Here is a 27,476-nt window from a genome sequence, read left to right on the forward strand (position 1 = left end):
TTTGGCCTACTCTTTCATGCTGGACAAACGTCTTAGGAGGTGGGATTACATACACTTCACCCCAGCACACAAACCATGCCAATCAACTTAAGTCCACACATTTATAATGATAGGTGGTCATAGATGGGGGGTGGGGGGGGATTTGAAACAAAAAACACGCACTGTTGTTTCCACTGCCGCACTTAGAGAACTAACTGAACCAACTGCGTCGGGACTACAAGTCAAGTGTGATCACCATTATTATACCATGTTAGCATCCGGACAAGACACATATCAAATATGAATTGTGCGGTACGAGCAAAAATCATACCGCACAATTGTAGGGAATAGCCAGGTTATAGTTTGATTTAATAAAATCCAGTTACGTAATTTATTTATGAATGTTTTTTTTAATCAAATGCTTCTTTTAAATCGGAAGACCAAACGATGTTGGAACACAATGGTTGTGAACTTTGTTTGAAAGGGCAGCCAAGTAAAACCACGCCGCTGCAAGTGAATAATCGCCACACAAGTTACATATTGAAGAACTTTGTGTGACATTTATTGAGAGTGTACATGTCGCCGTCGATGTTGTTTTTGTTGGCGTGTATGTTTCCTTGATGGCCGTAATTGCGCTTGGGCAGGCCACGATCGCTGGAAGGGATTATGGCAGATGGTCCCAAGAACAATGATGGGGTCTGGCAGCAAACGGGAACGAGTATGAGAGGAGGTGACAACGGCAGAGATGGAGTAATGAAATCCAGCTCGTGTACAGGATCATTACGTCGTGCCATGAAGAGTGATAGATGGTGGTGGCTTTGGGAAGCCTTCATCCAACAGTAGATTAACCAAGGCTGCTGATGATCATATGTTTTCTGTTCGCAGAAAACATACAATGTGCTTTAAGAAGTCATCTGCCGATGTATTTATCAGTCACGTGCCACAGGGTCAACGGGGTTTATAGCGCCTATTCTGTACTTACTGTTCTTCCACAATTAACTGAATCGTGAATTAAATGAAAAGTTAAGTCTAATGTAAAACTGTTTTATGGAGCCATGCCTCTGGGCAATAGAGAAAGCCAAAATGGATATAACCAGCAGAACAGCCTGGAGGTAAAGGTGCAGCCCCTGCAATTGCTTGCTCACGCCACTGCTGGCAAAACGGCATCCACGCGAGGGAGTTCGAGACAGCCCATCTGGAGGGTATGTTGGTCTACTCTTCCACACTGGCCAGACGTGGTGAGAGTGACCCACGGTTTACTCAACACCACACGCGACCTGCCAATTGATTAACTGTGGTGTGCACATTTATAATGCCTGGGTTGACAAATGCAGGGGGGTGGATTTAAAAAAAGACTCGTTCATGCATCAGGTGCTAATGCCATAAGATCAAACCGGTCACTTCTGGTTTGCAAGCCCAGTGTGCTCACCATTACTTTATGGTAGCAGGATCCTCTGCTTTTGGTAAACCCTAGCCAGATTATACTCATTGGTTTTTTTCCGGTAAAGTCACGTATGTAGAAATAACGACGTTTCGAACGCAACACAAGCGCTCATCATCAGGTGGGAATGGGGTGAAACATATAGCGAGGGAACACACAGGGGGACACCACGTACATAGCACATAGAGGGACACCACTCACATAGCACACAGAGGGACACCACTCACATAACACACAGGGGGACACCACTCACATATCACACAGAGGGACACCACTCACATAACACACAGAGGGACACCACTCACATAGCACACAGAGGGACACCACTCACATAACACAAAGGGGGACACCACTCATATAGCACAGAGGGACACCACTCACATAGCACACAGAGGGACACCACTCACATAGCACACAGAGGGACACCACTCACATAGCACACAGAGGGACACCACTCACATAGCACACAGAGGGACACCACTCACATAGCACACAGGGGGACACCACTCACATAGCACACAGAGGGACACCACTCACATAGCACACAGAGGGACACCACTCACATAACACACAGGGGGACACCACTCACATATCACACAGAGGGACACCACTCACATAACACACAGAGGGACACCACTCACATAGCACACAGAGGGACACCACTCACATAACACAAAGGGGGACACCACTCATATAGCACAGAGGGACACCACTCACATAGCACACAGAGGGACACCACTCACATAGCACACAGAGGGACACCACTCACATAGCACACAGAGGGACACCACTCACATAGCACACAGAGGGACACCACTCACATAGCACACAGGGGGACACCACTCACATAGCACACAGAGGGACACCACTCACATAGCACACAGAGGGACACCACTCATAGCACACAGAGGGACACCACTCACATAGCACACAGAGGGACACCACTCACATAGCACACAGGGGGACACCACGTACATAGCACACAGAGGGACACCACTCACATAGCACACAGAGGGACACCACTCACATAGCACACAGGGGGACACCACTCACATAGCACACAGAGGGACACCACTCACATAACACACAGGGGGACACCACTCACATAGCACACAGAGGGACACCACTCACATAGCACACAGAGGGACACCACTCACATAGCACACAGAGGGACACCACTCACATAGCACACAGAGGGACACCACTCACATAGCACACAGAGGGACACCACTCACATATCACACAGGGGGACACCACTAACATAGCACACAGAGGGACACCACTCACATAGCACACAGAGGGACACCACTCATAGCACACAGAGGGACACCACTCACATAGCACACAGAGGGACACCACTCACATAGCACACAGGGGGATACCACGTACATAGCACACAGAGGGACACCACTCACATAGCACACAGAGGGACACCACTCACATAGCACACAGGGGGACACCACGTACATAGCACACAGAGGGACACCACTCACATAGCACACAGAGGGACACCACTCACATAGCACACAGGGGGACACCACGTACATAGCACACGGAGAATGGCAAACTGCACGTAAGCAAATGCGACAAGAAGATGGGAGACGAGAAACTAAACAGACCTTAGAAACATCACGTGACGCAAACCAGTCGGCCAACAACACAGTTAGACACGAACCTGGTTGAACACGTATTTCAAAAGACTGCTAAATGTGTTGTGTTCATCTTCTGGGCTGAACATGCTAACGTAAAAACAGAGGGCAAGGACTCGTGAACAGACACGAGGTACATACACAGAGAAGACACGCAGGGAAAGATTTTTTTTTGGGCAGCCCAGAGAGATAACCAGAGCAACACCACACCAAGAGACATACACACATGCAGAGGCACACGCAGAAAGACGCCTGGATGAATAATGTACAGAGACTTATATGGCTGTAGTAGTGGGGGGAGGGATGAAGAGAAAGCCACAAAACGGAGGGCGAGAAAAAAATGTTTTCATTAGTATTCAATTAAAGTAAATGGAATACATCTCTATACGTAACAATTTACAAACCCTCTAAATCCATTGCTGAAGGCCTTCTCATGGCACGCTGATAATGAGGGTTGCCTGACGATACTTCACCATGCTGGTCAGTGCGGTCAAGTGAAACGGCAGCGGTGGCCCAGGACCGGTTACGATATCACTCGTCACTGCTGCGAGCCAAGGCAAGAAATAGATCGCCAGGTTAATATGGTGAGTTTGGGCCGGATATATCAATAGAATGGAGGGGGGGGTGAAGGCAAATTGGCGAGGCTTGGTGAGGTAATTTAAGAGTGGAGAGAATGTACCCAAGAGCATGGAAACAGAGTTAAGAAATCAGCTAATTTTCTGGAGCGAGATAGACTGTGGGCATCGCAGGACGGGTGGCGTTGGTATGAGCAGGGCTTCATCCACCAGTGTAAAGCTGATAATGAAAGCTTAGGAAACAAACATGCATATCTCTGTAGCCATATTATCTTGGGCTACAATCACCTTGTGAAACATACCTCCGTGTTTCAGCAATGAAGTGGAACTGTGGGGCATGTGACCTGAAGCGTTGACACAGGCTTGGTTGTCCAAAAAAGATTGGATGGGCTACCAAGTGGTTTTGTAAATGATGCATAATCTATCGAAAAGTGAAATTGGGCAAAAGACTGGTTGCACATTAATTTAGTGGATATTTACACGGGTATATATGCAAGCATGTCCACAAGTTTAGTCATGTACGATGCACGAGTCAGCGTGTATAGTCAGGTGTGGCTGAGCAGCATGGAAAGCCTTGGGGTGTGCATGTGGGGGTGTGCAAGCATGGGTGATCAAGTCGATTAACAGACGACAGGCCATTGAACCAACAATTACACTATTTCTAAATCACCCCACCCCATTCAGATTCTAATTGGGCTGCCAGTGTCACGTCGTTAGATCAGGTATGATTTTACCACTCAGATCTCCCAGTGGGGAGTGCACCATTCTGTGTTAAATAATGGCCCGGGAAAATTATGTCATGCAACTGCTTCTAAGGACAGTTTAATAGGCCCCTTTATCGATGTAACTTTTATATGTTCATCAAAAAAATTGCATTTCAATAACATTTTTATTTTATTCTGAGAATTGAAAAAAGCTAAATTAAGTCAAAATCCATATTTCATACGACTGTGTTTTATGCACAGTCATTGTCAATGGACACTGATGAGTCCACAAACTCAATACATTTAAGAAGCCGCCTTTAATCATGGGTGACTACCAAAATATTAACCCAAAATCTCAGAGGTGCCTTGCTCAATGCTCACAACATAGCATTAGCCCCCTCGGTCACACAGCCACCTCATGCCCACAAATTAATTTAATGAAATTTGCATTTCCACGTCGTCCCAACATAGTTAGAAAGCCTCTCCTCTCCCACAGGCTGCACTCTCAAGCTACCCCAAGGAGCCGAGCAACTGAGCTATGTAATGAGCACATTTGTACATTTGTGAGTACGTTACTATACAAACTCAGTGACTTGTTAGTCAATAAAAAGGTTATTTAATTGAAATATTGTTTTGGAATGATTTGAAGCTTTCATGCTGCAGGAATCCATAATCATTGGTTATTTCGGTAAAGTCACGCTTGTGTTGCGCCCGAAACGTCGTAATTTATTTTATTTTATACCTACGTGACTTTACCGAAAGAACCAAAGAGTATTGTTTTTGTAACGCAATTTTCATGAACAATGTAAAAACATTGATTTTTTTCCAATGTGGAACCATAGCGGTACAAATAATCACGGCACAGCCCGCAGGGCTAGAGGTGACATCGCGTAGCTGCCTTCATCCAGAAGTTGACTGATCATGGCTCAAGATGATTATCATGAACTCTTTCGTGTTGATAGATGATGGGCAGAGTAAGGCTTGGGCTTGTCAGTAATTCTGGTCTCAATAACAACCTCATCAAAGGTGGTGGCTAGGGGCACTATTGCTTCGTTTTTTTGCGGTTGTGCTGTATACATCTACGATGTTTGTGCGGGTCGTACCGCGTGTTGTTGGGCATGATGCCCAACGTTTTGTCTAATTGCTGGGAGCTTCTTTAGGAGCTGACTCAAGCAGCTAGAGTAGTTCTCCCTCAATCACACAACATTGTCTGGGAGAAAATCACCCCACCCCCTCCCAAACCCCACCATAATTAAATGATTTCTCTCTAATCGGGATCACAAGCCTATTCTCTTTTTTTCCATCTCATTTAGGCTTTCATTTTGGTTTATTCTCCTTTTTTTTCCAATGTAATATTTTCTATTCATATGCAAAGGTCCTAAGTAGAATGGTGGCAAAGACAAAAAAATCCCTGTATTGCCTTTAACAGACTGTTGAGCAAGTGCTGTTAGCGAGCACCTATAATGGCCGTCACGGCAAAATTGGGGGATGGGTGGTCAGCAACATGCCCGGCCTCCAGTGCCGAAGTTTACACACTGCGCCAGTTACTCATTTGAGGCCGAGTTGACCTAGGAGAGGCCCAGAACCGGTTCAGGAAATAGTCGCCGGTGTTGGCCTTGAGTGGACCTATGCATATCAATAGAAAATATTACATTCGTAGCGCAGCGCGCTAACCTTTACACTACCATCCGCCACCGTGGTGGCACTGTCGCTTGCACATGCCGCTATCAATCCGGCACCCTGGGGTCCAGTCCCAGCCACGACTAACATCAGAGATGACTGAAATTCAAAAGTCCCTGCTCCTACTGACCCCCGCCTCCCGGACAAAGTACGAACAAACAATCCCCATGGCCAATAAGGCAAAGGAGGCCTTTGTCCATCCTGCAGTCGATTGACAAAAGGTTGTAGATTATTGACTATTTTATGCATAGCACAATGCCTGCACCATTGTTGTCTTTAGGCACATTGCTATGTTGTTTTTCATTGTGAAGTTCAGTTTTCCAAAAGTGCTCCAACCCACTATGGGAACCTCATTTGCCAGTAAAAATATGATAATTGGTTTTTTACCCTTCTATCTGGCAACAAAACTGACACCTTTTTACAAGGAGTCATGTTTGCATAGACCGCAATACCTGCAGTCATAAATACAAACAAAAGACATAACTCTGATAATGTGCACTGTCCTTGAAGTTGATTGGTCCACACCCGACAGCTTTCCTTAGAGCCTAGTCTCACATGGGTTGGCTGACGCCAAAAGGCGCACAACCCACTTTCATCGGCCTCTTTATTTCGTAATTTGGATCATGATCCGCCATGAATAACTGCCCTAGGTAACATACACTGATGTATTTTCCAGTTGTGCCCCTAAAACAGATTGTCTTCAATTGTTTTAGCGAGTGTGTTGTACATTACTTTTGTTTTGCTCAGATTTATCTTGAGCCAAATTTTTTTAAACCATGTTTTTCTAATATTTTCTGTAGTTTATATAAGTTGGTTGTCATAACAATGAGTTTATTTACGGTATGCTCTTTACAGATGTTTTACATGTTCTTTGTAGATTTATATATAGTTTTCAAAATGTATGACTCAAAGTGGAATAAAAAACACATTAATTCATGAAATACCACTATTTGTATGCTACTGTATCTTAACTAAAATATATTTCTAAAACCATTCCGGATAGGATTGACAAACCAAATTATTAATGATTCCATAACATTATGAATCAGAACGGATTTGTTCTAAATCTGATTTTCGATGCGATCTGACAGCCACGCCAAGTCGCTGCCATCTCTCGCGATCCTGCAATCCAGGCCACGTGATCGTATCGTACTATATAACACAAAGTTTTGCTGGCTGGCGCATAATGACGTCACCGCATCCCACAGCGTTGAACTGGGTTCGTGCGTCGCGCTGACGTCACGCCTCCCTACTGCTCAACCTCCATCCTGGCCGTGTATCCCGTGCAAATGCGCGAACAGTGGTAGTGCAATGAAAAAAAAAATCCGAACTGCGCACCGCTAGTGGATACACACGGTTAGGCAAGAAAATGAATCTGCTCATACAGAAACAAGTACATGGGTGGGCGAGGAGGGGTGAGTGGGTATGTGGACATGCGCAGGCAGGAAAGGAGGATTGAACCGAGTTGAGGTTGGCACGGTCAGGGAAGGCGGGGGACTGACCTCTCGAGCACCAGGTCAGCGGCAAAGACCAGCTTGCCAGGATGGGTCATGGACCTCCATATGAGTCCCACCATGAGCACTTCCAGCCAGCAAGACTCCAGCAGCTGTACCTGGTCCTCCAGGCTGATGTCCATGAAGCCTGCACGTGAAAGCAAGCACAAGCAACCAGACAGTCAGACAGTGACCCCCCCACCCCACAGGACCCTCCCCCCTGCCATCTCCCCCCCACCTACACAAGCATGAACAACACAAGCACGCATGCGAGCAAAAAATACATATGCATGGTTTCCACCGACACAAACAAGTACAGACAGGCGAACAAGCCTGCCAGGATTTGAAATAAAACACAAACACAGGCTCTTGAGCAGTGCGGTGGGGGAGGAAGGGACAGAAGGGGGAGGGTCGCTTATGTAACACGGAAAAAGAGGGGGCAGTACGAGGATCACGACAACAAGAATAACGTGTCCATTATTCGTAACCGAAATGCAGACAGGAAATGCTAAACTAAAATCAAAGACGTGACTTTTCAAGGGCAAACACAACGTAGGAAAAAACTGTTTACTTAGATACAAAGAGCGACATTTGTAAATTTCAGCCTGTTGTTTTCTTTGCATAAATGAAGTAGTTGTGGCTTCGCAAGAGCACTGGGATGGAAGTAGAGAAATATAATATTTCCGTTTAAAATATAAAAAACGTTCGCGTTAATGAAATAAAATAATCATTGTGTGGGCGCATGTGCACATGTAAATATATTGACTTAAAGCTTTCGGGACTGCAGGAATTCATACTCTTTAGGTCTTTCGGTAAAGTCACGCCTGCTGTATTTTCACCTGAAGACGATTGCTTGTGTTGCGATTGAAACGTCGTGATATTTTATTATTTTTCTATCTACGTGACTTTCCCAAAAGACCCAAAGAGTATGTAAATATGCTACGAATCATCTACTTCGCATGCATCACATGAGTGTTCATGGGTATGTAATTTAGTTTTTGTGAATGTTTACCAATAATAATAAAAGACAACATGACCCTGCAAAACAGGTCAAATAGTCTGATGTCCACAAAGGGTTGAAAAATATTATAATTATACACAAACGTTCAAATCCCTTGCGTATATGAATATGCAAAAGAGTTACGCCGACTCCTGGCATCAATGCACTCACTGTTACATGATCAGAGCATAATTTTCAGAGCAAAGTGGGAATAATAAATGACAATAATATTTACTCAGCGCAGATGTAGAATAGCTCAAAGCTTTTTGGACCACCCTTCATCCTGGCCAGGTGGCTTAGCGGCAGAGCGAGCAGCTCACACTCAAAATGTCGGCGAGTTAAAATCCAATCAATCGAGTACTACTTTGTTGGGTAGCCAACAGTGGGCTTGTCTTTTGGACAGACTTGCCCCTGACATGCGAATGCGTGATTTCCACCACTGCTCAGGGCTGTAGACAGAATATAAGCACTGCCTCAAAGCTCAACGATATCCTGGCCAGACTGAAACAAATAATGGAATACTATACCTTGTGGAGCAGATATGTGACTAGATGTTCACGTGTGGCAGTAACCATTGAACATGGTACGAGGGGGCATTAACATATGTCTCTTTCAGAAAATAACTTCTGTACGGCGGGGTAAAGTGTGGATACTCCCACCTCTTTCAAGACGTCTGGTCAGTGTGGGATAGCAAGCGAAAATAGCCTCTAGGGGAGCTCTTTAAAGCTCCATATAGTGGAGGTCCTTCTATTAGCAGTGGCATGAGCAAGCAACTACGGGGATGCTCCTTGACCACCAACTTTACATTGTCCACCTGGACAATATGTACGAGATTAGCTCTGCTAGGGCTATCGACTTGGCATGAAGACTTCGCAGGAACAAGCCGACTTATTTATTCCGCATGACATATTTGGACCTCGTAAAAGAGCAACGTCAAAACACCTCTTGTGAAAACAGCATCCGAGGAAGTCAAGTCTGCATGTGACAGCTCATCGAGCAATTTTGCATCTCTCGGTTCGCATTCAAATCCACGCTTGTGGCCCTGTGAAAATCACGTCATCTTATATTATCACAAAAGATACGAATTTGCGCCTGTTCGTTATCTCTATCGCAATAAGGCCTTAAGGTTTGATCCCAACTCGGGCACCCTTTCTGTGTTGAGTTTGTATGTTCTCCCCCCTGGTCTGCATGGGTTTTCTCAGAGATCTCCAGTTTACTCCCATAGCTGCAAAACACTACACTCGTAAGGGGCCAACCATCCAAATGATTAATAATTATCTGCAGATTACTGAAAATGGAATTACACAAAGGTAACATTGTCCCTGTCCGCAAAAAAAATTGGCAGAACCATCCTGAGAAAGTCTTGAGACTCCTGGTAATGTAATTTTAGTGACAGTATTCTAAGATATCCTTTTTTTGTGTCTTATCATTTCTAACAATGCGTTTAAGAGATAACAACAGAGGTAACAAAAACTCTACAAAAGGAATAATATATAACAGGAGACATTTTTGGAAATGGCCCTTCTTTGTAACATATGCCTCTCTACTGTGAAAGTGGACATTGCTAATAACGTTGCCTATGCTATATTTGCTTCCCTTTAGGGTGGCTTTATTGACAAAAGCGTTAACTCAGTTATTTGTGCTTGCGCACCACTGCCAACGCCGTCTCACATTATTTTAAGAGGGGTACCTTAGATGAGCGTGCGAGTTATTGTGTTATCAAATACATGAGATTATATCCACAACATTTTTTTATATTTTAGAATACTTTGTAAAAGATTATTATCATTTTGGATGGACTTTCCTACAAAACAGATTATGTATGGCTTTGTTTTAAAATGATTATTTATGATAAAATACAAATAAAATGAAGCCTAGGACAAACTTGTTTCATTCATAAAGCTGTCGAGGAAACATGAATCTGACGGTTGTTTCCATTCGATTTTGAAACTAATAAGTCCGAAACTCCCGTCTGTATAGTAACTCTGCAAAAAGAGTGCATCTACTGACATGTCTGTCACAATTCTATTCCACTGTACAATTATCCGTACTAAACTGAAAGCTGAAACGAAACGGAACACTTGTCATCTAAATTATTCACACCAATATTTCCTACCGTTCCAATTAGATAACTCGTACATGTAGATTCCACTGAAAATTAGTTTAAAGTTTCCCCTGTTGACGTCTATCCACCTCCTATGAGCCAAATTCATTGTCAGAGTTCCAAGGTGGCAATGACTAAATTAAACCCTAATTTTATAAAAATGTTTAAATTATACAAATAGGAAGTTGTAGGCACACTCAAGTGCTTCATTAACTGAGCCCCTGACAGACGTTATGCTTATTAGAATCACCCAGGGTCGTATGTGTGTTTCCGCAACAGGCTGAATTTGTTTGAGCTCATTAAGGAAATTAACAATTAATCTCAACCCAAAATGTCGTTTCCACGTTATCAAATATTGACAAACACAGCACATGACCTAAATCTACTGGATAATGAGAAGTTGTTTGTTGAAAGAGGAAAATGACCTAGGCTACATTCTACAATTTAGTAATTCATTTCTGAGTAAACATTTCGTGAACAAGTCCGCTAATGTTGTTACATTCAAATGGTCCCATTTCTCGGCTGAAGTCCACACAATTATAGATTCCATATTCTTTGAGTCTTTCGGTAAAGTCACGTAGATGTTTCAAAGAAAATAACAAAAAACTACAACGTTTCAATAGTTTTTTGTAATTTTTTTACCGAAAGACCCAAATAATATGAATTCCTGCAGTCACGAAAGCTTTAAGTCAAGATTTCATTTTAGATTCCCTTTTTGCCAAACCTTGAAGGGAAGTGGTTACCTCGTCATTTACCCCTGTGACATGTGAAACTCTCTCTCCATCTCAGAGGGGGTCCGATTTCTGGGTTACACAATTCATGGTTTTTGCTTTTAAATCTGCAAACCATTTCCTCCGTTGACTCTAAATGAGAAAATCTCTTTGCCTCGATGGAACTTGGCACGGTCACCAAAACTAACAAACCAAGGCCTAACCAAAATATATTGGAAGTAAATTGTTTTACGAAATATTAAACAGCCACACTCAAGGTTATACGAAGTAACAAGAAATAAAAATACGATAATTCGTGCCAGACAAAGAGAAATGCTTTCATCAAAGTAAATCACGGCAACATTATAGCTCGCAATCAAATACCTCCACCGATTTTACATTTCTATCTTCTGCAGTGCGATATGGTCTCCATTATTCTGTATAGGGTCGACCATTTGTGATCGGTCAAGCATCAGGCTCCTTATTTTAATACACTTTCATGCTCCCATTACTTTCCATGGCATCTTGAATCACGGCTGAGTTGTATTTTCTGATTTATTTTCTCCGAATAGTTTTGCAGGCTTCTACAAATTAAATCTTTCGTTGATTAACTCACCCCCCTTCTACAGTGATGTGTCCTTAACACAACCCACTTACTTTTCTTAGCAGGCAACATGATGTCTCCAAGTAGTTTTTGTTCTCTAAGCCACACTCTGTTCCTCCGGCTGTTTATCAATGGGGAGGACTTTGTCTAGCAGTGGACAGATAATTCCACATGAGGAAAAGTACTTTAAATGTTGCAGGTTAAGCTTAATAATTGTTTCTGTGCTTTAAGAAACACGTGCAAAATACGTGGGTCTTTTAAACCGCCTATATAATATTGTCCTTATTTGTAATTGATTTCCTTTCTTGGTGAGAATTACAAGTTTTTATCTTATATTATTTTGCATATTACTGAAGGAGCAACCACCTATTTAAAACTTGATGTGAATGACAGCATAACCATTGTTAAGATGGAAATTCAGGTAATTTTGTCAATTTAGATGAAAAACCAACTATGGCTGCTAATATATGGCAATAAAGTACTTCAATATACTGTATAGAATCCACAATCATTATATTGCCTAATAATCTAAATATTATTGTTTCGTGGTTATAATGACTCATTTAATATTTCATAACTATTTCAGTACCATTGAATTCATTATTTCTTGCATAACTTACAGCATGCATTATAGATTGTAAATTCTAGATTATTAATATACCTACACCATGCTTTCCAAAGAATCATGTCCTGCATTCGGGACACAACATCATTCCCATGTCCACCAATGTCAGGAGTTGGTGGACGAGAATCAATAGGCGTGAAGATGGATCTGTGTTCACGACACGCCATCCCCTCTGGAGGTGGTGTGCAGTGTGTGTGCAGCATGGAACTGCGTTCACTGCACACGATCGCCTCTGGAGGTGGTTTTGCGTAACCTGAAGTTAAATTAACCATAACTTACTTAAACATTTTCCATTTCCGCAACATCACGTTTTATCAATAAAAATGTCAAAAAGGTCAGTTTCAAAAACTTAAGACCATACCGATTAGGATGTGCCAGATCCCATCAGACCGTGGAAGCTAAGCGGAGTTTCAGCCTGGCTAATGCACGGAATGGGGGACCACCAAGCACAAAAGAGTGGAGTTGAATGCGATGTGGGTGGTAGAGGGTAGTGCAGCACAATCGATTGTGCTGTATTCCCTCCACCTTCACAAACCTTTACTGACCAGAGTGGTGATGTTTGGTCAAATAACCCTCACTGCCTGCATGCAATGGCTTTTATCCAGCAGTGGATGAACAATATGTAAGACGGGATTAAAAAAAAAACCTCATCTCGGCTTAAAGGGCTTGTCACCTAAGCTCGGTACAGGTCGAGCCACAGTTTTGCTTTTAAGGTGTGCTACAAAAACGGAGCCAGATAGTCGGCCACTACCTCCCTAGTTACACATACACTGGGGCTTAAATGTCAGCCAGGTTTGTAAGTGTCGATGACTCAGAAAACTTTTCCCCGCCAGAGATATACATCCAGTGCACATCTCACGATGGCTGTAGATACCCCATTAGTCACGTGCCGCCTAATCCGCAGTCTACCAACGAGCCAGGAAATATTCAGTGAGACAATAAGCCCTGCATGACATTGAGAAGTCTCATGGGGCTAACTTAGAGGTGCTGCCGTGATTGTGATAAATGACAAGAGACGAATGAGCAATCAATACACCATCGAGATTAACCTGCGATAAGTAGAGAACAGAATTAAGCATTCTCTGACCGTGATGCAGTTAAAGTCAGCGCTTTAATTGGACGCACTAAAGTCGTGATAATCGTTTTAATTAATTTTTCAGATCTACGAAAGAAAAGTGTGGGTGCCATATGGTAAAATCTTCTTAATATGGCAATAAAGCAGGAAAATCTTTTCAACTGCTCTCTTGGGGCAAAATAAACATTTTAAACAACCCATCTTTAAAATAAAGTAATTCAAACCACGTTCATCGTTCAAAGTCACCACTAAACATCCGACAATCGCTAAGAAACAGATGGAATCATCAAGAGCAACATGGCACTTCAACTGGCAGAAGATTCAAACATCCTAGGCATAAAAAACCTTAGTGGAACGCAGAAACGTCTGAACGCAAGCAGACGGCAAAACTCTGGCTTTGTGGTGACACAAATGTACATATACTCCATAAGTGCATTTTTTAAAATATAAATCATGGTTGTTGGGCACAGGCCTAGACGCTCAAGGAAGTAAATACATTTCTTTGAAAGCGCAAGGTTGGGAAAGAGATGAGGAAAAGGAAGTCCAAAGCCGAGTATAAAGAAAAGTGTTTTGACCTGCAGGATGGTGGTTGAACACAGTACAGATACGAGGCTGTGTCTGATAGACCAAGTCCTCAACATGGGTGTAAAAATAAATGAGTGAGTGAATTTCACGGGAACAGTAACCAGCATCAAATAGAGCGGTGACAAGCAGGCAAGCAACGCCGCTTGGTGACTTAAGCGACTTCACTTCTGGGTCATCAATCAAACCCGACCACTTTACGATCAATCCAATTGTATCCACGCGCATCCGCGACCGCCGATCGCGCCCGTCCATCGCGCAGCTTACCCGGGATCTTTTTGGCCCAGGCGATCATGTGCACGAGCTCTCGGTCGGCCAGGTTGGTGAGCACATTCATGAGCGAGGCCTCGGAGAATGGCTGCTTGGACTCCTGCAAAGACAACACCTCGGGCGGCTCCGCCTCCATCAAGGAAGTGAGCATCTGGTTGACCGCCGGGGGCTCCACCGGGTTGCGCTTGCACTCGGGGGCCTCCGGCGAGGCGGCGGCCGGCGCCGGGCTAGGCCGCCCGGTCACGCTGTCCGTCTCGCTGCAGCTGCGCTTGTGGTTGGGAGGGTTCTGCGTGGGGTTGCGCACAGCGGCGCCGGCCGGTCCTCTCAGCGCTCCGCCGCCACCCCTGCGATCCCTGCGGCACGCTTGAGCACAGCACATAAACGTCCGGTAAGACCAATGGTCGACCACAAGTGCATTTGACGTGCGAGTTTTCGTGGCCGTCGTGAATGCGGGTGCGATTTTTCCGGGATGGGCCACGCGTTGAGCGTTCCCTCTCTCGAGCCTTTGCCATGCTCTACTGCTGACATCTCTTTAGGAAGTGAAACTTTCAATGCGCACTACTGCGGGCGTTGTTGTCACGAGTTAAAGGATTGAGTGAGGAAATGCTCAACGCTTAGCCCAAACCGGAAAACTGCACTTGAATCGTAAATATGAATAGAGGTCATAAAAAAAAAACCTATTTACTCTTTTTATTTTACAAGAGAAGACCCACTGAGCTATGCAGCTCTTTTTCAGAAGCGGCCTGGCTATAAAACGAGAGCTCAACGAAGTGGTTATGTGGAAATTTATAGCAGCCAAATAATCAAAATGCACGTTCATTCTAAATGTGGGGGGGGAACCGGAGGACCCCGGAGAAAAATCCATGTGACCACTGAAAATAAAGAGGGAAACTGGATTTAAAACACTCTAAACCAAACTCTCTTAGCAGATCCCACTCGTGGAAACGATTCTGCCATATTAGCGGTAACAATTGTAGGGATTCTAGCTACACTGTTAACTTTTTATGGCCGAGTTTTTCAACTGACTCTTGGGGTGGCTTGCAGGGATATATATACACACACGGCTCACCTTGACATGAAGACATACGGATTTAGTGAGATAAAAGACAGATCAACATGAGATACAGATGAGAGATCTGCTGACAAGAGACAAATATCGATGGGATGAAAGTGAGATGAACAAGAGAGGGGAGAAGACCTGGAGAAAAGTAGCATAAATTAGTGGCTGCAGGTTATTATAACATCATCACATGATGTTGTCGTAACATTTGTACACGCGCACTGTGATGTCGAGTAGCCCCTCCAAAGCACATAAAACATTTGATTGTGTGGTCCTCTGGAAAATAAAGTTCAAGTACCCTGGGATAGAGCATACATTTGAATTGCCACATGCTGTGTACTGAGTCAGTGTGGTTAGCAGTTTGAGAAGCCAAAGCCTATCGTCTCATACACGTTACACAACAGGGCGTGCAAGTGGGTGATATTATTCACCTGGAGTCATTCCAGTAATTATAACCATGGCACTACCTTCATTGATTTGACAGTGGATTGCGAGGAGCAACTTGGGATATAAATTGGCATGAGGAAGGGACAATATATTAAGTTCGACTGGTTTTTTTTCTTCTTGGTTTTTTCGGTAAAGTCACGTAGAAGGAAAATAATAAAATAATAAAAATAAAACCTAATAAAATAATTCTCACGACGTTTCGGCCACAACACAAGCAGCCGTCTTCAGGTGGAGAACAGGTCTGTCGAGAAGGCAGAGTCTGAATGACAGACCTGTTCTCGACAGACCTGTTCTCCACCTGAAGACGGCTGCTTGCGTTGTGGCCGAATCGTCGTGAGAATTATTTTATTATGTTTTATTTTTATTATTTTATTATTTTCCTTCTACGTGACTTTACCGAAAGAACCAAGAAGATGAATCCCTGCAGTCACGAAAGCTTTAAATCGAAATTCGACTGGTTTTGTTGAGTGAAGTGAATATATTACGGACGATGTGTAAAAGGTTAAGGTTAAAGGGATGGCCTCCCAATTGTTCACTAAAGCCACTGTTGACCGAAGGGCCTCTGCAATAGGGAGCCCCCTCAAGAGGGCATTTTAGACCAACTGATCCATGCTGGCCAAGCATCCAGGAATTTGTGAAAGCGCCCACAATTTACCGCGCTGCCCGTGCGGACGTACAATACCTCTTGCAGCGTTTTGATCTGCTTCAGACTGTTGTGAACGTATTTTTCTGGCCTCAATATCCACGGTGCTTCGGCTAAAACAGGAAGCCTTTTAAAGCGCCGTGGAATTCAAACAGCAGGCTTTGAATGTAACATTCAAAACGTCGGTATTATTTTGTCGCTGAAATTAACAAGGGGAACAATCATACGTTCGCTTATGAAATGAAATTCCCACAGTTAAGTGCTCGAGACTGTTACAGGACTCCACCTTATTTTTACATAATCATAACTTGTGCTGGCCCAGGCATTTTAGCTAATTTATGATATCTATGCTTTTAAATTACAGTTGGCACCATTGAAACAGGGAGCTTAAAAACCATGTCCATATGGCAATTTATCATTACTTTTACAAAGGCTTATACCTGGGATTTCTCTGGATAAGTAGCAATAAATACATCACAGCCAATGCTATAATAAGCACATGGGACTGGCCTGAGTGTAATACCTCTTCCAAAATCTCATTTACAATGTCTAACCCTGTTCTTACCCCCTCAACACGTAAAAAAAATATATATACATATACCACCACTTCTCTAGGCGTGAGACATATACCTTGGAACATACATTTTATTGTACCTGATAAATGTGATTACCACTAATCGATATGCTTTACGACCACCCCTGTTAACGACTGATCACTTAACGACGGGCCTCCATAGAGCCCAATGTGTAGTGTAGCGTGTAGTAGTGTAGAGTAGTGTAGTGTATAGTAGTGTAGTGTACAGTAGTATAGTGCCTCCATAGAGCCCAATGTGTTCGTTTTCCGACCATTCCACTATTAACAATGGGCTGTTGTAAGTACAGTAAATATTAATTAATGCATTGATTAACCATGTTTCTTTTAATAGTATGTGTTTATAACGTTGTTAGTATCTTTATGTGTGGATACCCATTGTTTAAATATATGAAGTAATTTTTCGGGGTGAAAAGGGTAACTTTCGATCCTACAGGAACGAATAAAGCCTTTAACATGTATTTCCTATACTCGCTTAACGACAAAATCACTTTACGACCGGTTTCGTGGAACCAATCACCGTCGTCAAGAGGAGTTCTACTGGAATCTAACGAAGCCCCCTCCCCTTCTAGAAATCGACGACTGTCACTTCGGGATGAACGGTCATTACCTTATTCAAAAATATGAATAGGTTTTGATCTTTCTGGCAATAAAACAGGTGTTAAGATGTTCAAACACTAAATAGAAACCTTTTGCAAGGAATCAAGTTTGCATTAACCACACGTACTTGTGGTGAACATGCAAACAAACATGCTATGATAATATGTGTATTGTGTGGCCTACAACAGAGACAGGCTCATTTAGGACCTTCTCTGATCTGACACTGGTGAGACTAGGCATAAAGAAGGCTGTCTATGGTTTAGGCCAATCAGTTTCAAAATACAATGCATATATTATCAGAGCATGTTGATTTGCATGTTCACCAAAAAGTACTTGTGGTTAATGCAAACTTGATTCCTTGCAAAAGGTTTATACTTGGTGTTTGAGCATCTTAATACCTCCTGTTTTATTGCCAGAAAGGGTAAAACCTATTCTTATTTTTTCAAAGTTTGATACTGGCAAAAAAGGTCCCATTTTGGTCACTACCCTGTTGACAGTGTCACGCAAAACTGGACTACGATTACTGATATTGCGCGAGACTGACTCGTGGCAATGCAATATCAGTGTGGAGGAGGAGAAGCAGGAGGATGATGTGGTGGGGGGGGGGGGGAATTGCTGTGTGTACCTCGCAGAACGAATCAAATCTCATTCCTCTGAAATGCCGGAGGATCGACGCTGTCCCCGTGAGGGTGCGAGGCACGCGCCGATCGAGTCTGGCGAGGCCTGCATTGTAATGAGCTTGCAGTGCTGATTAATAAAGATCAACTCTTGCCAGAATAAATAAAAAAAGATCCCATGATATAGCTGATCACCGCGAGTTATAAATGCTCTGATACGTGCATTGTCTTAGTACGGTTTGCTTTTCGACATTGTTACCTGGTCTGACACTAATGAGACTAGGCCATGAATAAGGCTGTCTTCTGGTGTAGGCCAATCAGTTTCAAAGACAATGCAAAAATTACCAGAGCATGTTTTATTTGCATGTTCACCAAAAGTATGTGTGTTTAGTGCAGACTTGATGTCGTCTTGCATAATGCTTCTATTTGGCGTTTGAACATCTCAACACCCGTTTTGTTGACTGTCGATAAAAATAAGTGGGATTGGGCAGGACACATCATCAGAAGTGGTGATGACCGGTGGTTGAGATTAACATAGTGGCAGCTAAAAAGGGCAGGAGCATGCCCAAGAGGATGACCAACGGAGAAATGGAGCGATGACATTGGCTCGTGGGCAGTCGCTACATGGATTGTGGCACTGCATGACCGCGATTGTTGACAACTGCTTAAGGATGCCTTCATTTAGCAGTGGATAGACCATGGCTGATGATGATGAACGTAATTACTTGCATCCTAAAAACACGAGAATGTACAATCATGCTGCATTTTCTTGTTATCCATGCTCGCAAGCTATTCACTCTACAATCTTGTCGTTATTTTTACAAAGCTTTTACAAATTTTTTCCACACAATGCCATGTCAATAATTACCTACTATAATCACCCAGGAATGTCTGTCCTTAACGCTCGTGACATCACTCCACATCGACCAGCCCCTCATTAATATTCATGAGCGGGTGACGTCCTCCAAATGGACACCACCCTATAATTATTACCGACTATATTGAGCTAAGAATGTCTGTATGCAACGCTCGTGACGTCACTCCACGTCGACCAGCCCTCCTCATTAATAATCATGAACAGGTGACGTCACTCCACATTGAACAGCCCCCGTCATTAATAATCATTATAAGGTCACATCCTCCAAATGGACACCCCCCCCCCCCATTCATAATAATTAGTGGCCTCCACCCCCCTCCTCGGCGTCAACTTAGAGCCCTCACTACAAAGGCAGAACCCTCAAGTCACGCGATCTCCGTAACGCTATTGAGACATCGAAGTAAAAAGGACGTCATGATGAACACGAGATTATAACCTTAAAATTAAATAGGTCTGTGTCACCGCGCTCTTACAAATTGCACTCGAATTAATGCAATGAATATCACGTCGCGGTCTGCTTTTCGCTTGCAAGTTTCAGATTTACTGCAATACACCCGTCCTTGGATGGGCAAAAGGCAAGTTAGAGACATTTATCCTGACACTGACCAATGCCCTCTCCACAGTGTATCCCTCTTTGGTAATATCTAAATACGTCCTGTACTACGTTCCATCCACGTCCATTGATTTACACGTGAAACAGATCCGTTCCAAATTCCTACACGGCAGCTAGATGCTGTCCAAGTCTGCCTATAACTGCCGACAACTGTGCCGCGGTTACATGGTGTCTGGTTTGTGACACTTCCTTGCAAGCCTCGAGGCTTGTCAAGTCCTTTGGTATAAAGAAACAAGTAACGTGTTGGTCGTAAGATGTCTTCACAAAGAGAACACAAATAATTCGTTTCCACCAAGCATATACGCGAGCTATGGCATCTTTAAAATTATCTTGTGCATTTACCGTTTTATCCACAATGGATTATATTTTGGGAACTTAATAAATATTTTAAAAAGCCTGAAAAGACCCCTGTGCCTCCAGTAAACTTTCCTAAACATGATGGGATTTAAAATATATATTGAAAGGTACCTACAAAAGCTTTGTGCATGGACAAAATATCCGGAAATATGTAACATTCATATTCTTAGGTTTTTTCGGTAAAGTCACGTAGGTAAAACATCAAAATTAATAAAAATAAAATAAAATAAAAATCACGACGTTTCGGCATGCCGAGATAACAAGCTAATCTGGCTGTGACGGTCCCACCTGATGACGGAGACTTGTGTTGCCTCCGAAACGTCGTGATTTTTATTTTATTTTAATAATTTTGATGTTTTACCTACGTGACTTTACCGAAAAAACCTAAGAATATGAATCCTTGCAGTCACGAAAGCTTCAAATCTAGAATGTAACATTCATTGAGGCCACAATGACAATGGAATAACCTTGTTTCACTTCCACTGAAACAAATGTTCCGCTGTGTTCTTCCTGTGGGCGCGAGTTGCACAGAGGTGGCAAGCCGTGATCTGGTTCTGTCAAATTACCTTAAACTTCAAAGATAGAACAAACAATACATAACGCATAATTTGTTCCCCATCTTTTTTCCGATGTCAGGGTCTTTGGTCATCTGCCCATGTTGAGCTTCCATCGTTTGCACAGATATCAAGTAGCCTGGACGTATATCCTTGCTTATTACATAATTGCAAATCTTTTCCCTTTCGAATATATGCGACTCGCGAGCGCATCATGATGGCAGAGGCAAGCTGTCGATAATAAAAAAAGAGCACTGGGAAATTTCCGTTACACGATACGCACAAAATACATAACGCAAAACCGCATCCCTGCATTTTTAGTTTTTGACACCGTGAGTGGGGCGAGTTAAGAGGTGGTGGTGGATGAAGTGTGATCCTGGCAGGAGAAGTGGGTAAGGGTTAGTGAAGCCTGCGAATGCTGGCGTACCATCTCGAACCATCCCGACCTCATGGCACTTGCGGAGCCGACACGCCTGGCAGCTCTTCCGCCGGTTCTTGTCAATGGTGCACTGGTTTGTAGCTGGGCAGATGTAGTTTGTCTTGCCTGTCACATGCACCGCACACACGGGGCAAAGGAGGCAGCCAGGAGTGGGGGAAATAAATTAATTTATGAGGGTGGTTTTCAGATGGCCGCCCATGATTAAAGCGGGTTCTCAAGTGTAGTTCGTTCACAAGTCTCACCTCAATCACCAATGACTCCACAAAAAACAATCATTTTAAAATCTAGGTTTTGCACTTACAATGGCTGACTATGAAAGTGCTGCCCCGAGTGTGGATAAGAGCTCACTTTAAGGGGTTTTAAGTAGTAGTTCTGAGATAACTCCTTCTGTGCACTGTTCTCCAAAGTGCCCTCCGAGGGTTACAAATGAATTCTTTATTATTTACGCGATGCCAAATAGCACAATCTGGATAATTTGGGGAAAAAAAAAAACCAAATAAAAATCTAAATTTGGTAAATATTACCTCGTAAAATTGGTATGACATTCATACTCGCGTGAAATATTGTAAATAACGTCATGATTCTTGGAGTTGTCATATTGCAGCGTCATTCTTAGTTAAAATTCACTTGTCGTTACACCTCAAAAGACAAAAGTAGACAAACGCTCACGACTCTTATCGTTTAGCATACTGCAGGGGCACTACCATATTTGATCACGTGGTTTCTACATTTGATTCATCACAGCTGTTCAGCAAGGCCTAAAATGCCCCAAAGAGGCCAGCAAGAAACTCCGCTACTGAAGGCGTCATGTATAAGTGTGTATGCGTTGATTGAATTGAGCACGGTTATACCAAAATTGGGAAAAGGAACAATGGGAGAAAAATCCAAAGTATGCCATTAAAAAAAAAAGAATATGGAACAAAAATATTGCACGTGGAGACAAGAGTGGTATTTATGTATGTTGTATGTATGTAGTATGTATGTTAAACTTATTTCGTGCCGCACGTAGCCGACTGTGCTAATTGGAAGTGCGGGGTAAGGAAAACTGGACACCAAAAGCAGTTCGAAAAAAATTAGTTTTCAATTTAGATTGAAAAGTGCATCGCTCCTGTGGCTTCCTAATATCGGAAGCAAGAGCGTTCCAGACGGCCGCAGAAGCATATCTTAGAGTGCAATGAATGAACCCAGTGACCCAAGTTCAATTGGCGACCACAGCATGAGGAGTGACCCGCATATGGCCTAGTCTTGCAAAAAAAATAGTGGGCCATGTGTCAGCATTACGGTCCACAATTTCTAGATTAGTAAAATTACCCCGACTTGCAAATTATACCCATCTGCGAAACATATATTCCATGATTGCGTTGTGAAAGACCAAATGCAGAACCACCAAATTCTCAGGTGGCTCAGCAGCGAATGAGTGGATTTGAAAATCCTGGTTGCAGTTGACCCCTCAACAGCAGTGGTACTAGGGATATACTTGCCCACGCTACGCTATAGGGACGTGGTATATCCACCATTGGCTCAGGGCTGCAAACGGGACATGAGCGCCACTCGGCTCAACTCCTCATTTGAGCAGGGGACCACTTTCGACTCGTTTCACAAACTTTATTACCACCACCGTACACAACGCGGAAACGCACACGTGACGACACACGACAGCGCGCGTCGCTCGGGATAGACCCGGGGCCCCCGTTCTCCCACGCCGCGCAAAGCGTCCACCTTGTATGCTGCGCTTGAAGAACGCCTTGCAGCCCTCGCACGACCACACGCCATAGTGGTATCCGGACGCCAGGTCGCTGCACACAGCGCAGTAGTGCGTCTCGCGCAGCGAGCGTGGGCTCACGGCCGCCGTCGGGGAGCTGCACGTGGAGCCACCCGACACCGGCTCGCACCCCCCGGGCCCCCTGCCTCCCGCGCACGAACCGCCGCCCGCCTCGGGCGCCTCTGGATCTGAGCTGGATCTGCCAAAGCGCATAAACCAAACCAGTGGGTTATGCGCTCATTAATGCGCTCGGCACTACGCGGTGCTGCCGGCGCAGCGCGCTGACCAGCGACGGGTGTGTTGTTGAATATAAACACGCTGGCTGCGATAAAAAAAGGCTCCATTTACAAACAACAGTTGCATCACAATGAAATACGTCATCTGCGGTTGCTCTCTCCGAAGCATTTTACGATCGTGTTGTTTTATTCCACTTGCTGGGAGCTTCTTCAGGAATAGTATTTTCCTCGCCGGACGATGTACGTGACCTCATTGTGTATAAATGTGCATTGGTGCAGCTCACAAGAATCCTATCTTCAATAAAGTTATTTAATGTGCGCACTTCCGATTAGCACGGTTGGCTATGTGCGGCGCGAAAGAAGTTAAACATACATAAAACATACGTTAATTTTACAATATTACTGCTGAAATGTTCCCCAATAAAGCTCTCGGCACATGCAGCAAAGGATCAGGCATCATGCTGAACAGCAAGCGGTACAACCCGAATCGCACCGAAGAGTCGTAGAACACAACCACAAAAACCTACGTAGCGGTATTTAGAAAACAATATATCCTACGTTATTGTGGGCAATTGGTACAAAATTAGGCAATGCCAGTGAAGCCTCCTTCACTAGGCATCAACTGCATACAACCAGCCCCCAAAATGTCCCCTGTATGTGGACCACACTCAATATGCATTTATTTAACTTATTCAACTACAAACTCCACTGCCTGAAAACCTTAACGATGAGTCATGATAATTTCACATGTTCCATTACGTGGTCTGTGTGCTTTGTATCGTAAATAACACGAGCGTAACACTCTTTTATTGCAAGTACTTTGGGCCTTGAATTCAGGGCACACCTGTAACATTACCAATTCCATGAATTGTTATCTAGTCTTGTAAAATAAAACGCTTGCAAGTGACCCAGAAAATATTTTTTAGTAAAATAATCAGTACCGCATGACAGAGGCGAATGTATCTTTTCCGAGCAACCAACACGACTAACTCCTTTCCAGTAAAGGCTTTTACTAATGCGGCAAATTATTTCCTTAAGAAATGTAAAAGCCTGTAAATAATCCCCCAAAAATGTTTTTCAACATCGTTATAACGAAAGCGAGCTTTGTGGAAAACGAGCGACAAACGCATCGTCCGTGAGGAAGTGATGCTACGCCTGACGTACCACCCTCATAGAACACAAGCGATCCCAAGTTGCTCTTCGAAACGGCTAGCTATCGTGGGCTCTCAATCTACAGCAAAGTTTTTTTTTTTTCACAAAGAAAAGGTTCCCACTGTGTGCATGTATCCAACTGGAATTGTACGGGAACTTCAGTATAAAAGGAACAAAAAAGATGTGCACAGCTCACTGGACCAATCCTATATGAAGACGCTAAATTAAAGTGTTACTAAATATCTTCTTGGTTCTTTCGGTAAAGTCACGTAGAAGGGACCTAATAAATAATAAAACATAATAAAATACAATTCTCACGACGTTTCGGCCACATCACAAGCAGCCGTCCTCAGGTGAAGACAGAGCTGTCTGAAAGACAGCGCTCCAATGAACACTGCTAAGCTTGGCAGCGTATTTTAAGCTGGGTGGGAGGAGAAGAGCGCCTTGACAAAGGAGTTTACATATCAACAGAAGAATTTAGCATTGAATAAGCTGTGTTAAAGTGAGAGAATTAGCAGGATGTTAAAGTCAGAAAATTAGCAGTTACTTGCAGTTACATCCTAATTTTCTGACGGCTGCTTGTGATGTGGCCGAAACGTCGTGAGAATTGTATTTTATTATGTTGTATTTATATTTTATTTTATTATTTCCCTTCGACGTGACTTTACCGAAATAACCAAGAAGATGAATCCCTGCAGTCACGAAAGCTCGAAAAATGTTACTAAATATGTTAATATCTCAACACACTCAGCTATTCCGAGCATAAAAATGTCCCTAGAGGCAAGTTGGCTTTAACACGAAAAAAAGTATTTTGACATACTTCAAAAGAAGGACATTACATATTCTTCTGCTTTCATTTCTGGTTCTTGGCCTTACTTTAAGCAAAAGGAAGGGGACTGAAATATGGCCAGATTCACTAAATTTCGATGTCAAAGCAAAATGTGTAGAACTTACACGTGTGCCAGGAGTCTGCGGATTGAACCCCAGCAGCATTCAACATTAATTTAAAAACTTAAATACGATACCTCGCAAGGTGATTGGAATTTTCCAGCAAAAAAAATGTATTTGGGAAACCATGCTGGGTGAATGTACAATTACGAAGAGAATTCGCCAATTTAAAGTATGTGTGCAACTTGCATTAACACAAAAAATAACGTAGGAAAATAAAATGCGAAATTTTGTTAATTTTACACTTTACTCATGTGTGAAATTACATTCTAAATCATGGCCATCTTCTTCATTATATATATTTTTCCCCATCAGCATATAGTTATAATGCTTAAATATAGAAAACTATTTCTCTATGCAATACAGTAACCATGCAACTCTTCCGTTTATGCAAATGGTTTTGCTTATGTTTTTTTTAAAGACTTTGACAATGCATACAGATGTAGGGGTGTTACAGAGAGCCCGTTATGCATGGCAGCCTATGGTAAACAAGCACAGTGGGCGGGGCTACGTGAGTGCACGGGCAGGTGCCTTCTATGACGTCCGCGCTTCGGACGCTACGATCCCCCGGGGCCCCACCCCTCAGGGAGGGGGGTGTATAAAAGGGGAATGTATCGGGGGGCTCGAGAGGATGTGTTAGCTAAGAAGAGAAGACGGAAGACGTCCTAGATAGAGCCCTGGTCTCCCCCTGGTACGCCGTCCTTGTCAGGACCGCGCAGGCTCGAGCCAGTGGCGTGGTACCAGAGCCAGAGCCAGTGCCGGTCTGGACTCTGAGTACCGGGCCCGACTGACCAGTGTCGGGCCAAGATAGCCTCCCCTAGTCCACGAGAGGAGGACTCTGAGGCAGGCTAGGGTTAGCTAGGAGGTGTGTCCTCAGATAGACGGGTGAGGGGGCCGATACCCCCTCCAGTGTGTATGTCACAACGTATGGTGTTAATAAACCAGTGTGCCTCCAACTGTCCGGTGTGAACGAGTCGTGAGCGTTACTACATCTGGCGTCAGAAGTGAAACAAAGTACGAACATGGATACACGCCGGACGACTCGAGTCGGGGTACCAGAGGCAGAAGACACCTCTGCAGTCGGAGGGCCCGACACGGCTGAAGATGCCATCGACCAGCCGGGGTTGGGCGCGTCCGCGCCACAGCAGCTGGAGGAAGGGGAGCCGTCGACGGAGGGGCTGAGGCAGGCGCACGCGAAGCTGGCCGAGCTGCTGTACGCCGCAGCCGCCATGCTCGACAACATCACGCGGCTGGGGGCTGCGGGACCGCCACGGGGCGACAGCAGCCAACGACCACAGCGCCTTCCCGCCATTTCAACGGGGCAACATTTTGAAACTCCCGCCATCGCCGCAGCTGCTGTTGAGGGCGTGGCCGCTCTAAGCATCGCGTCCAACGGCGGGAGTACAGTACCTGCCGCGTCACCACCCACGGGCGGAACGTCATCACGGGTGCGACCGGCGATGCCATCGCTGCTTCGGGCCGACGCTGAGTCAAGTGAGGGTGACGAGGGAGCGCGATCGTCCTCTGCAGCCGCTGCCTTACATCAGCGTCTGCCCCCGCTAAAGGAATTTGTGGGCGAGGATGGCGACTGGGGCGGCTTCCAGCGGCGCTTCCTCGCTCACCAGGAGATGGCACAGTGGACAGACGCCGAGGCTCTCCGCGCGCTGCCAGCACTCCTCGACAGCGACGCCCTCGCCACTCTAACGTCGGCTCCGAAGGAGAGGCGCTCGACGCTGCGGAAGGCGATGCTGGTGCTATCTACAGTATATGGTCCACCATCGGACTGTCGCCAACTCTTTTACGATCGCCAGCGGGGGACGAAGGAGTCGCCCCTGGCGTACCGCACAAGCCTCCTGGCACTGGCGAAGGAGGCCTTCCCACGAATGGACGACGAGGGTGTCGACGCCATGGTGACAGAGAAGATACTTTTGCTGGCGGACGACTTAGACATCGTCATTGTCGCACAGGACGATGCAGAGATGTGCTCCCTCCAAGCGGCCCGTCTTCTCCATGCAAACCTGTCCTCTCAACGACGGAAGGCCAGCAAGGCAGCGAGCGGGCGCGCCGTCGCTGCAGCCACCCTCCCGG

At 44.4% G+C, this 27,476-nt stretch overlaps 1 protein-coding gene across 4 annotated transcripts in view; it reads right to left on the minus strand.

The window, feature by feature from the left end:
• Positions 1-27,476, minus strand: part of LOC144944025 (estrogen receptor beta-like) — a 154,267-nt gene that overhangs the window by 61,214 nt on the left and 65,577 nt on the right. For all 4 annotated transcript variants that reach the window (XM_078872033.1, XM_078872034.1, XM_078872035.1 and 1 more), the window contains 4 exons: positions 23,010-23,251; positions 21,279-21,395; positions 14,489-14,854; positions 7,531-7,669 (listed from right to left, as the gene is read on the minus strand). In XM_078872033.1, the coding sequence (XP_078728159.1) occupies positions 7,531-7,669; positions 14,489-14,854; positions 21,279-21,395; positions 23,010-23,251 (864 nt within the window). The remainder of the gene's footprint in view (positions 1-7,530; positions 7,670-14,488; positions 14,855-21,278; positions 21,396-23,009; positions 23,252-27,476) is intronic.

The sequence above is a fragment of the Lampetra fluviatilis genome, chromosome 33 (genome assembly GCF_964198595.1).
Source record: "Lampetra fluviatilis chromosome 33, kcLamFluv1.1, whole genome shotgun sequence".
In the NCBI taxonomy this organism is placed as follows: Eukaryota; Metazoa; Chordata; class Hyperoartia; order Petromyzontiformes; family Petromyzontidae; genus Lampetra; species Lampetra fluviatilis.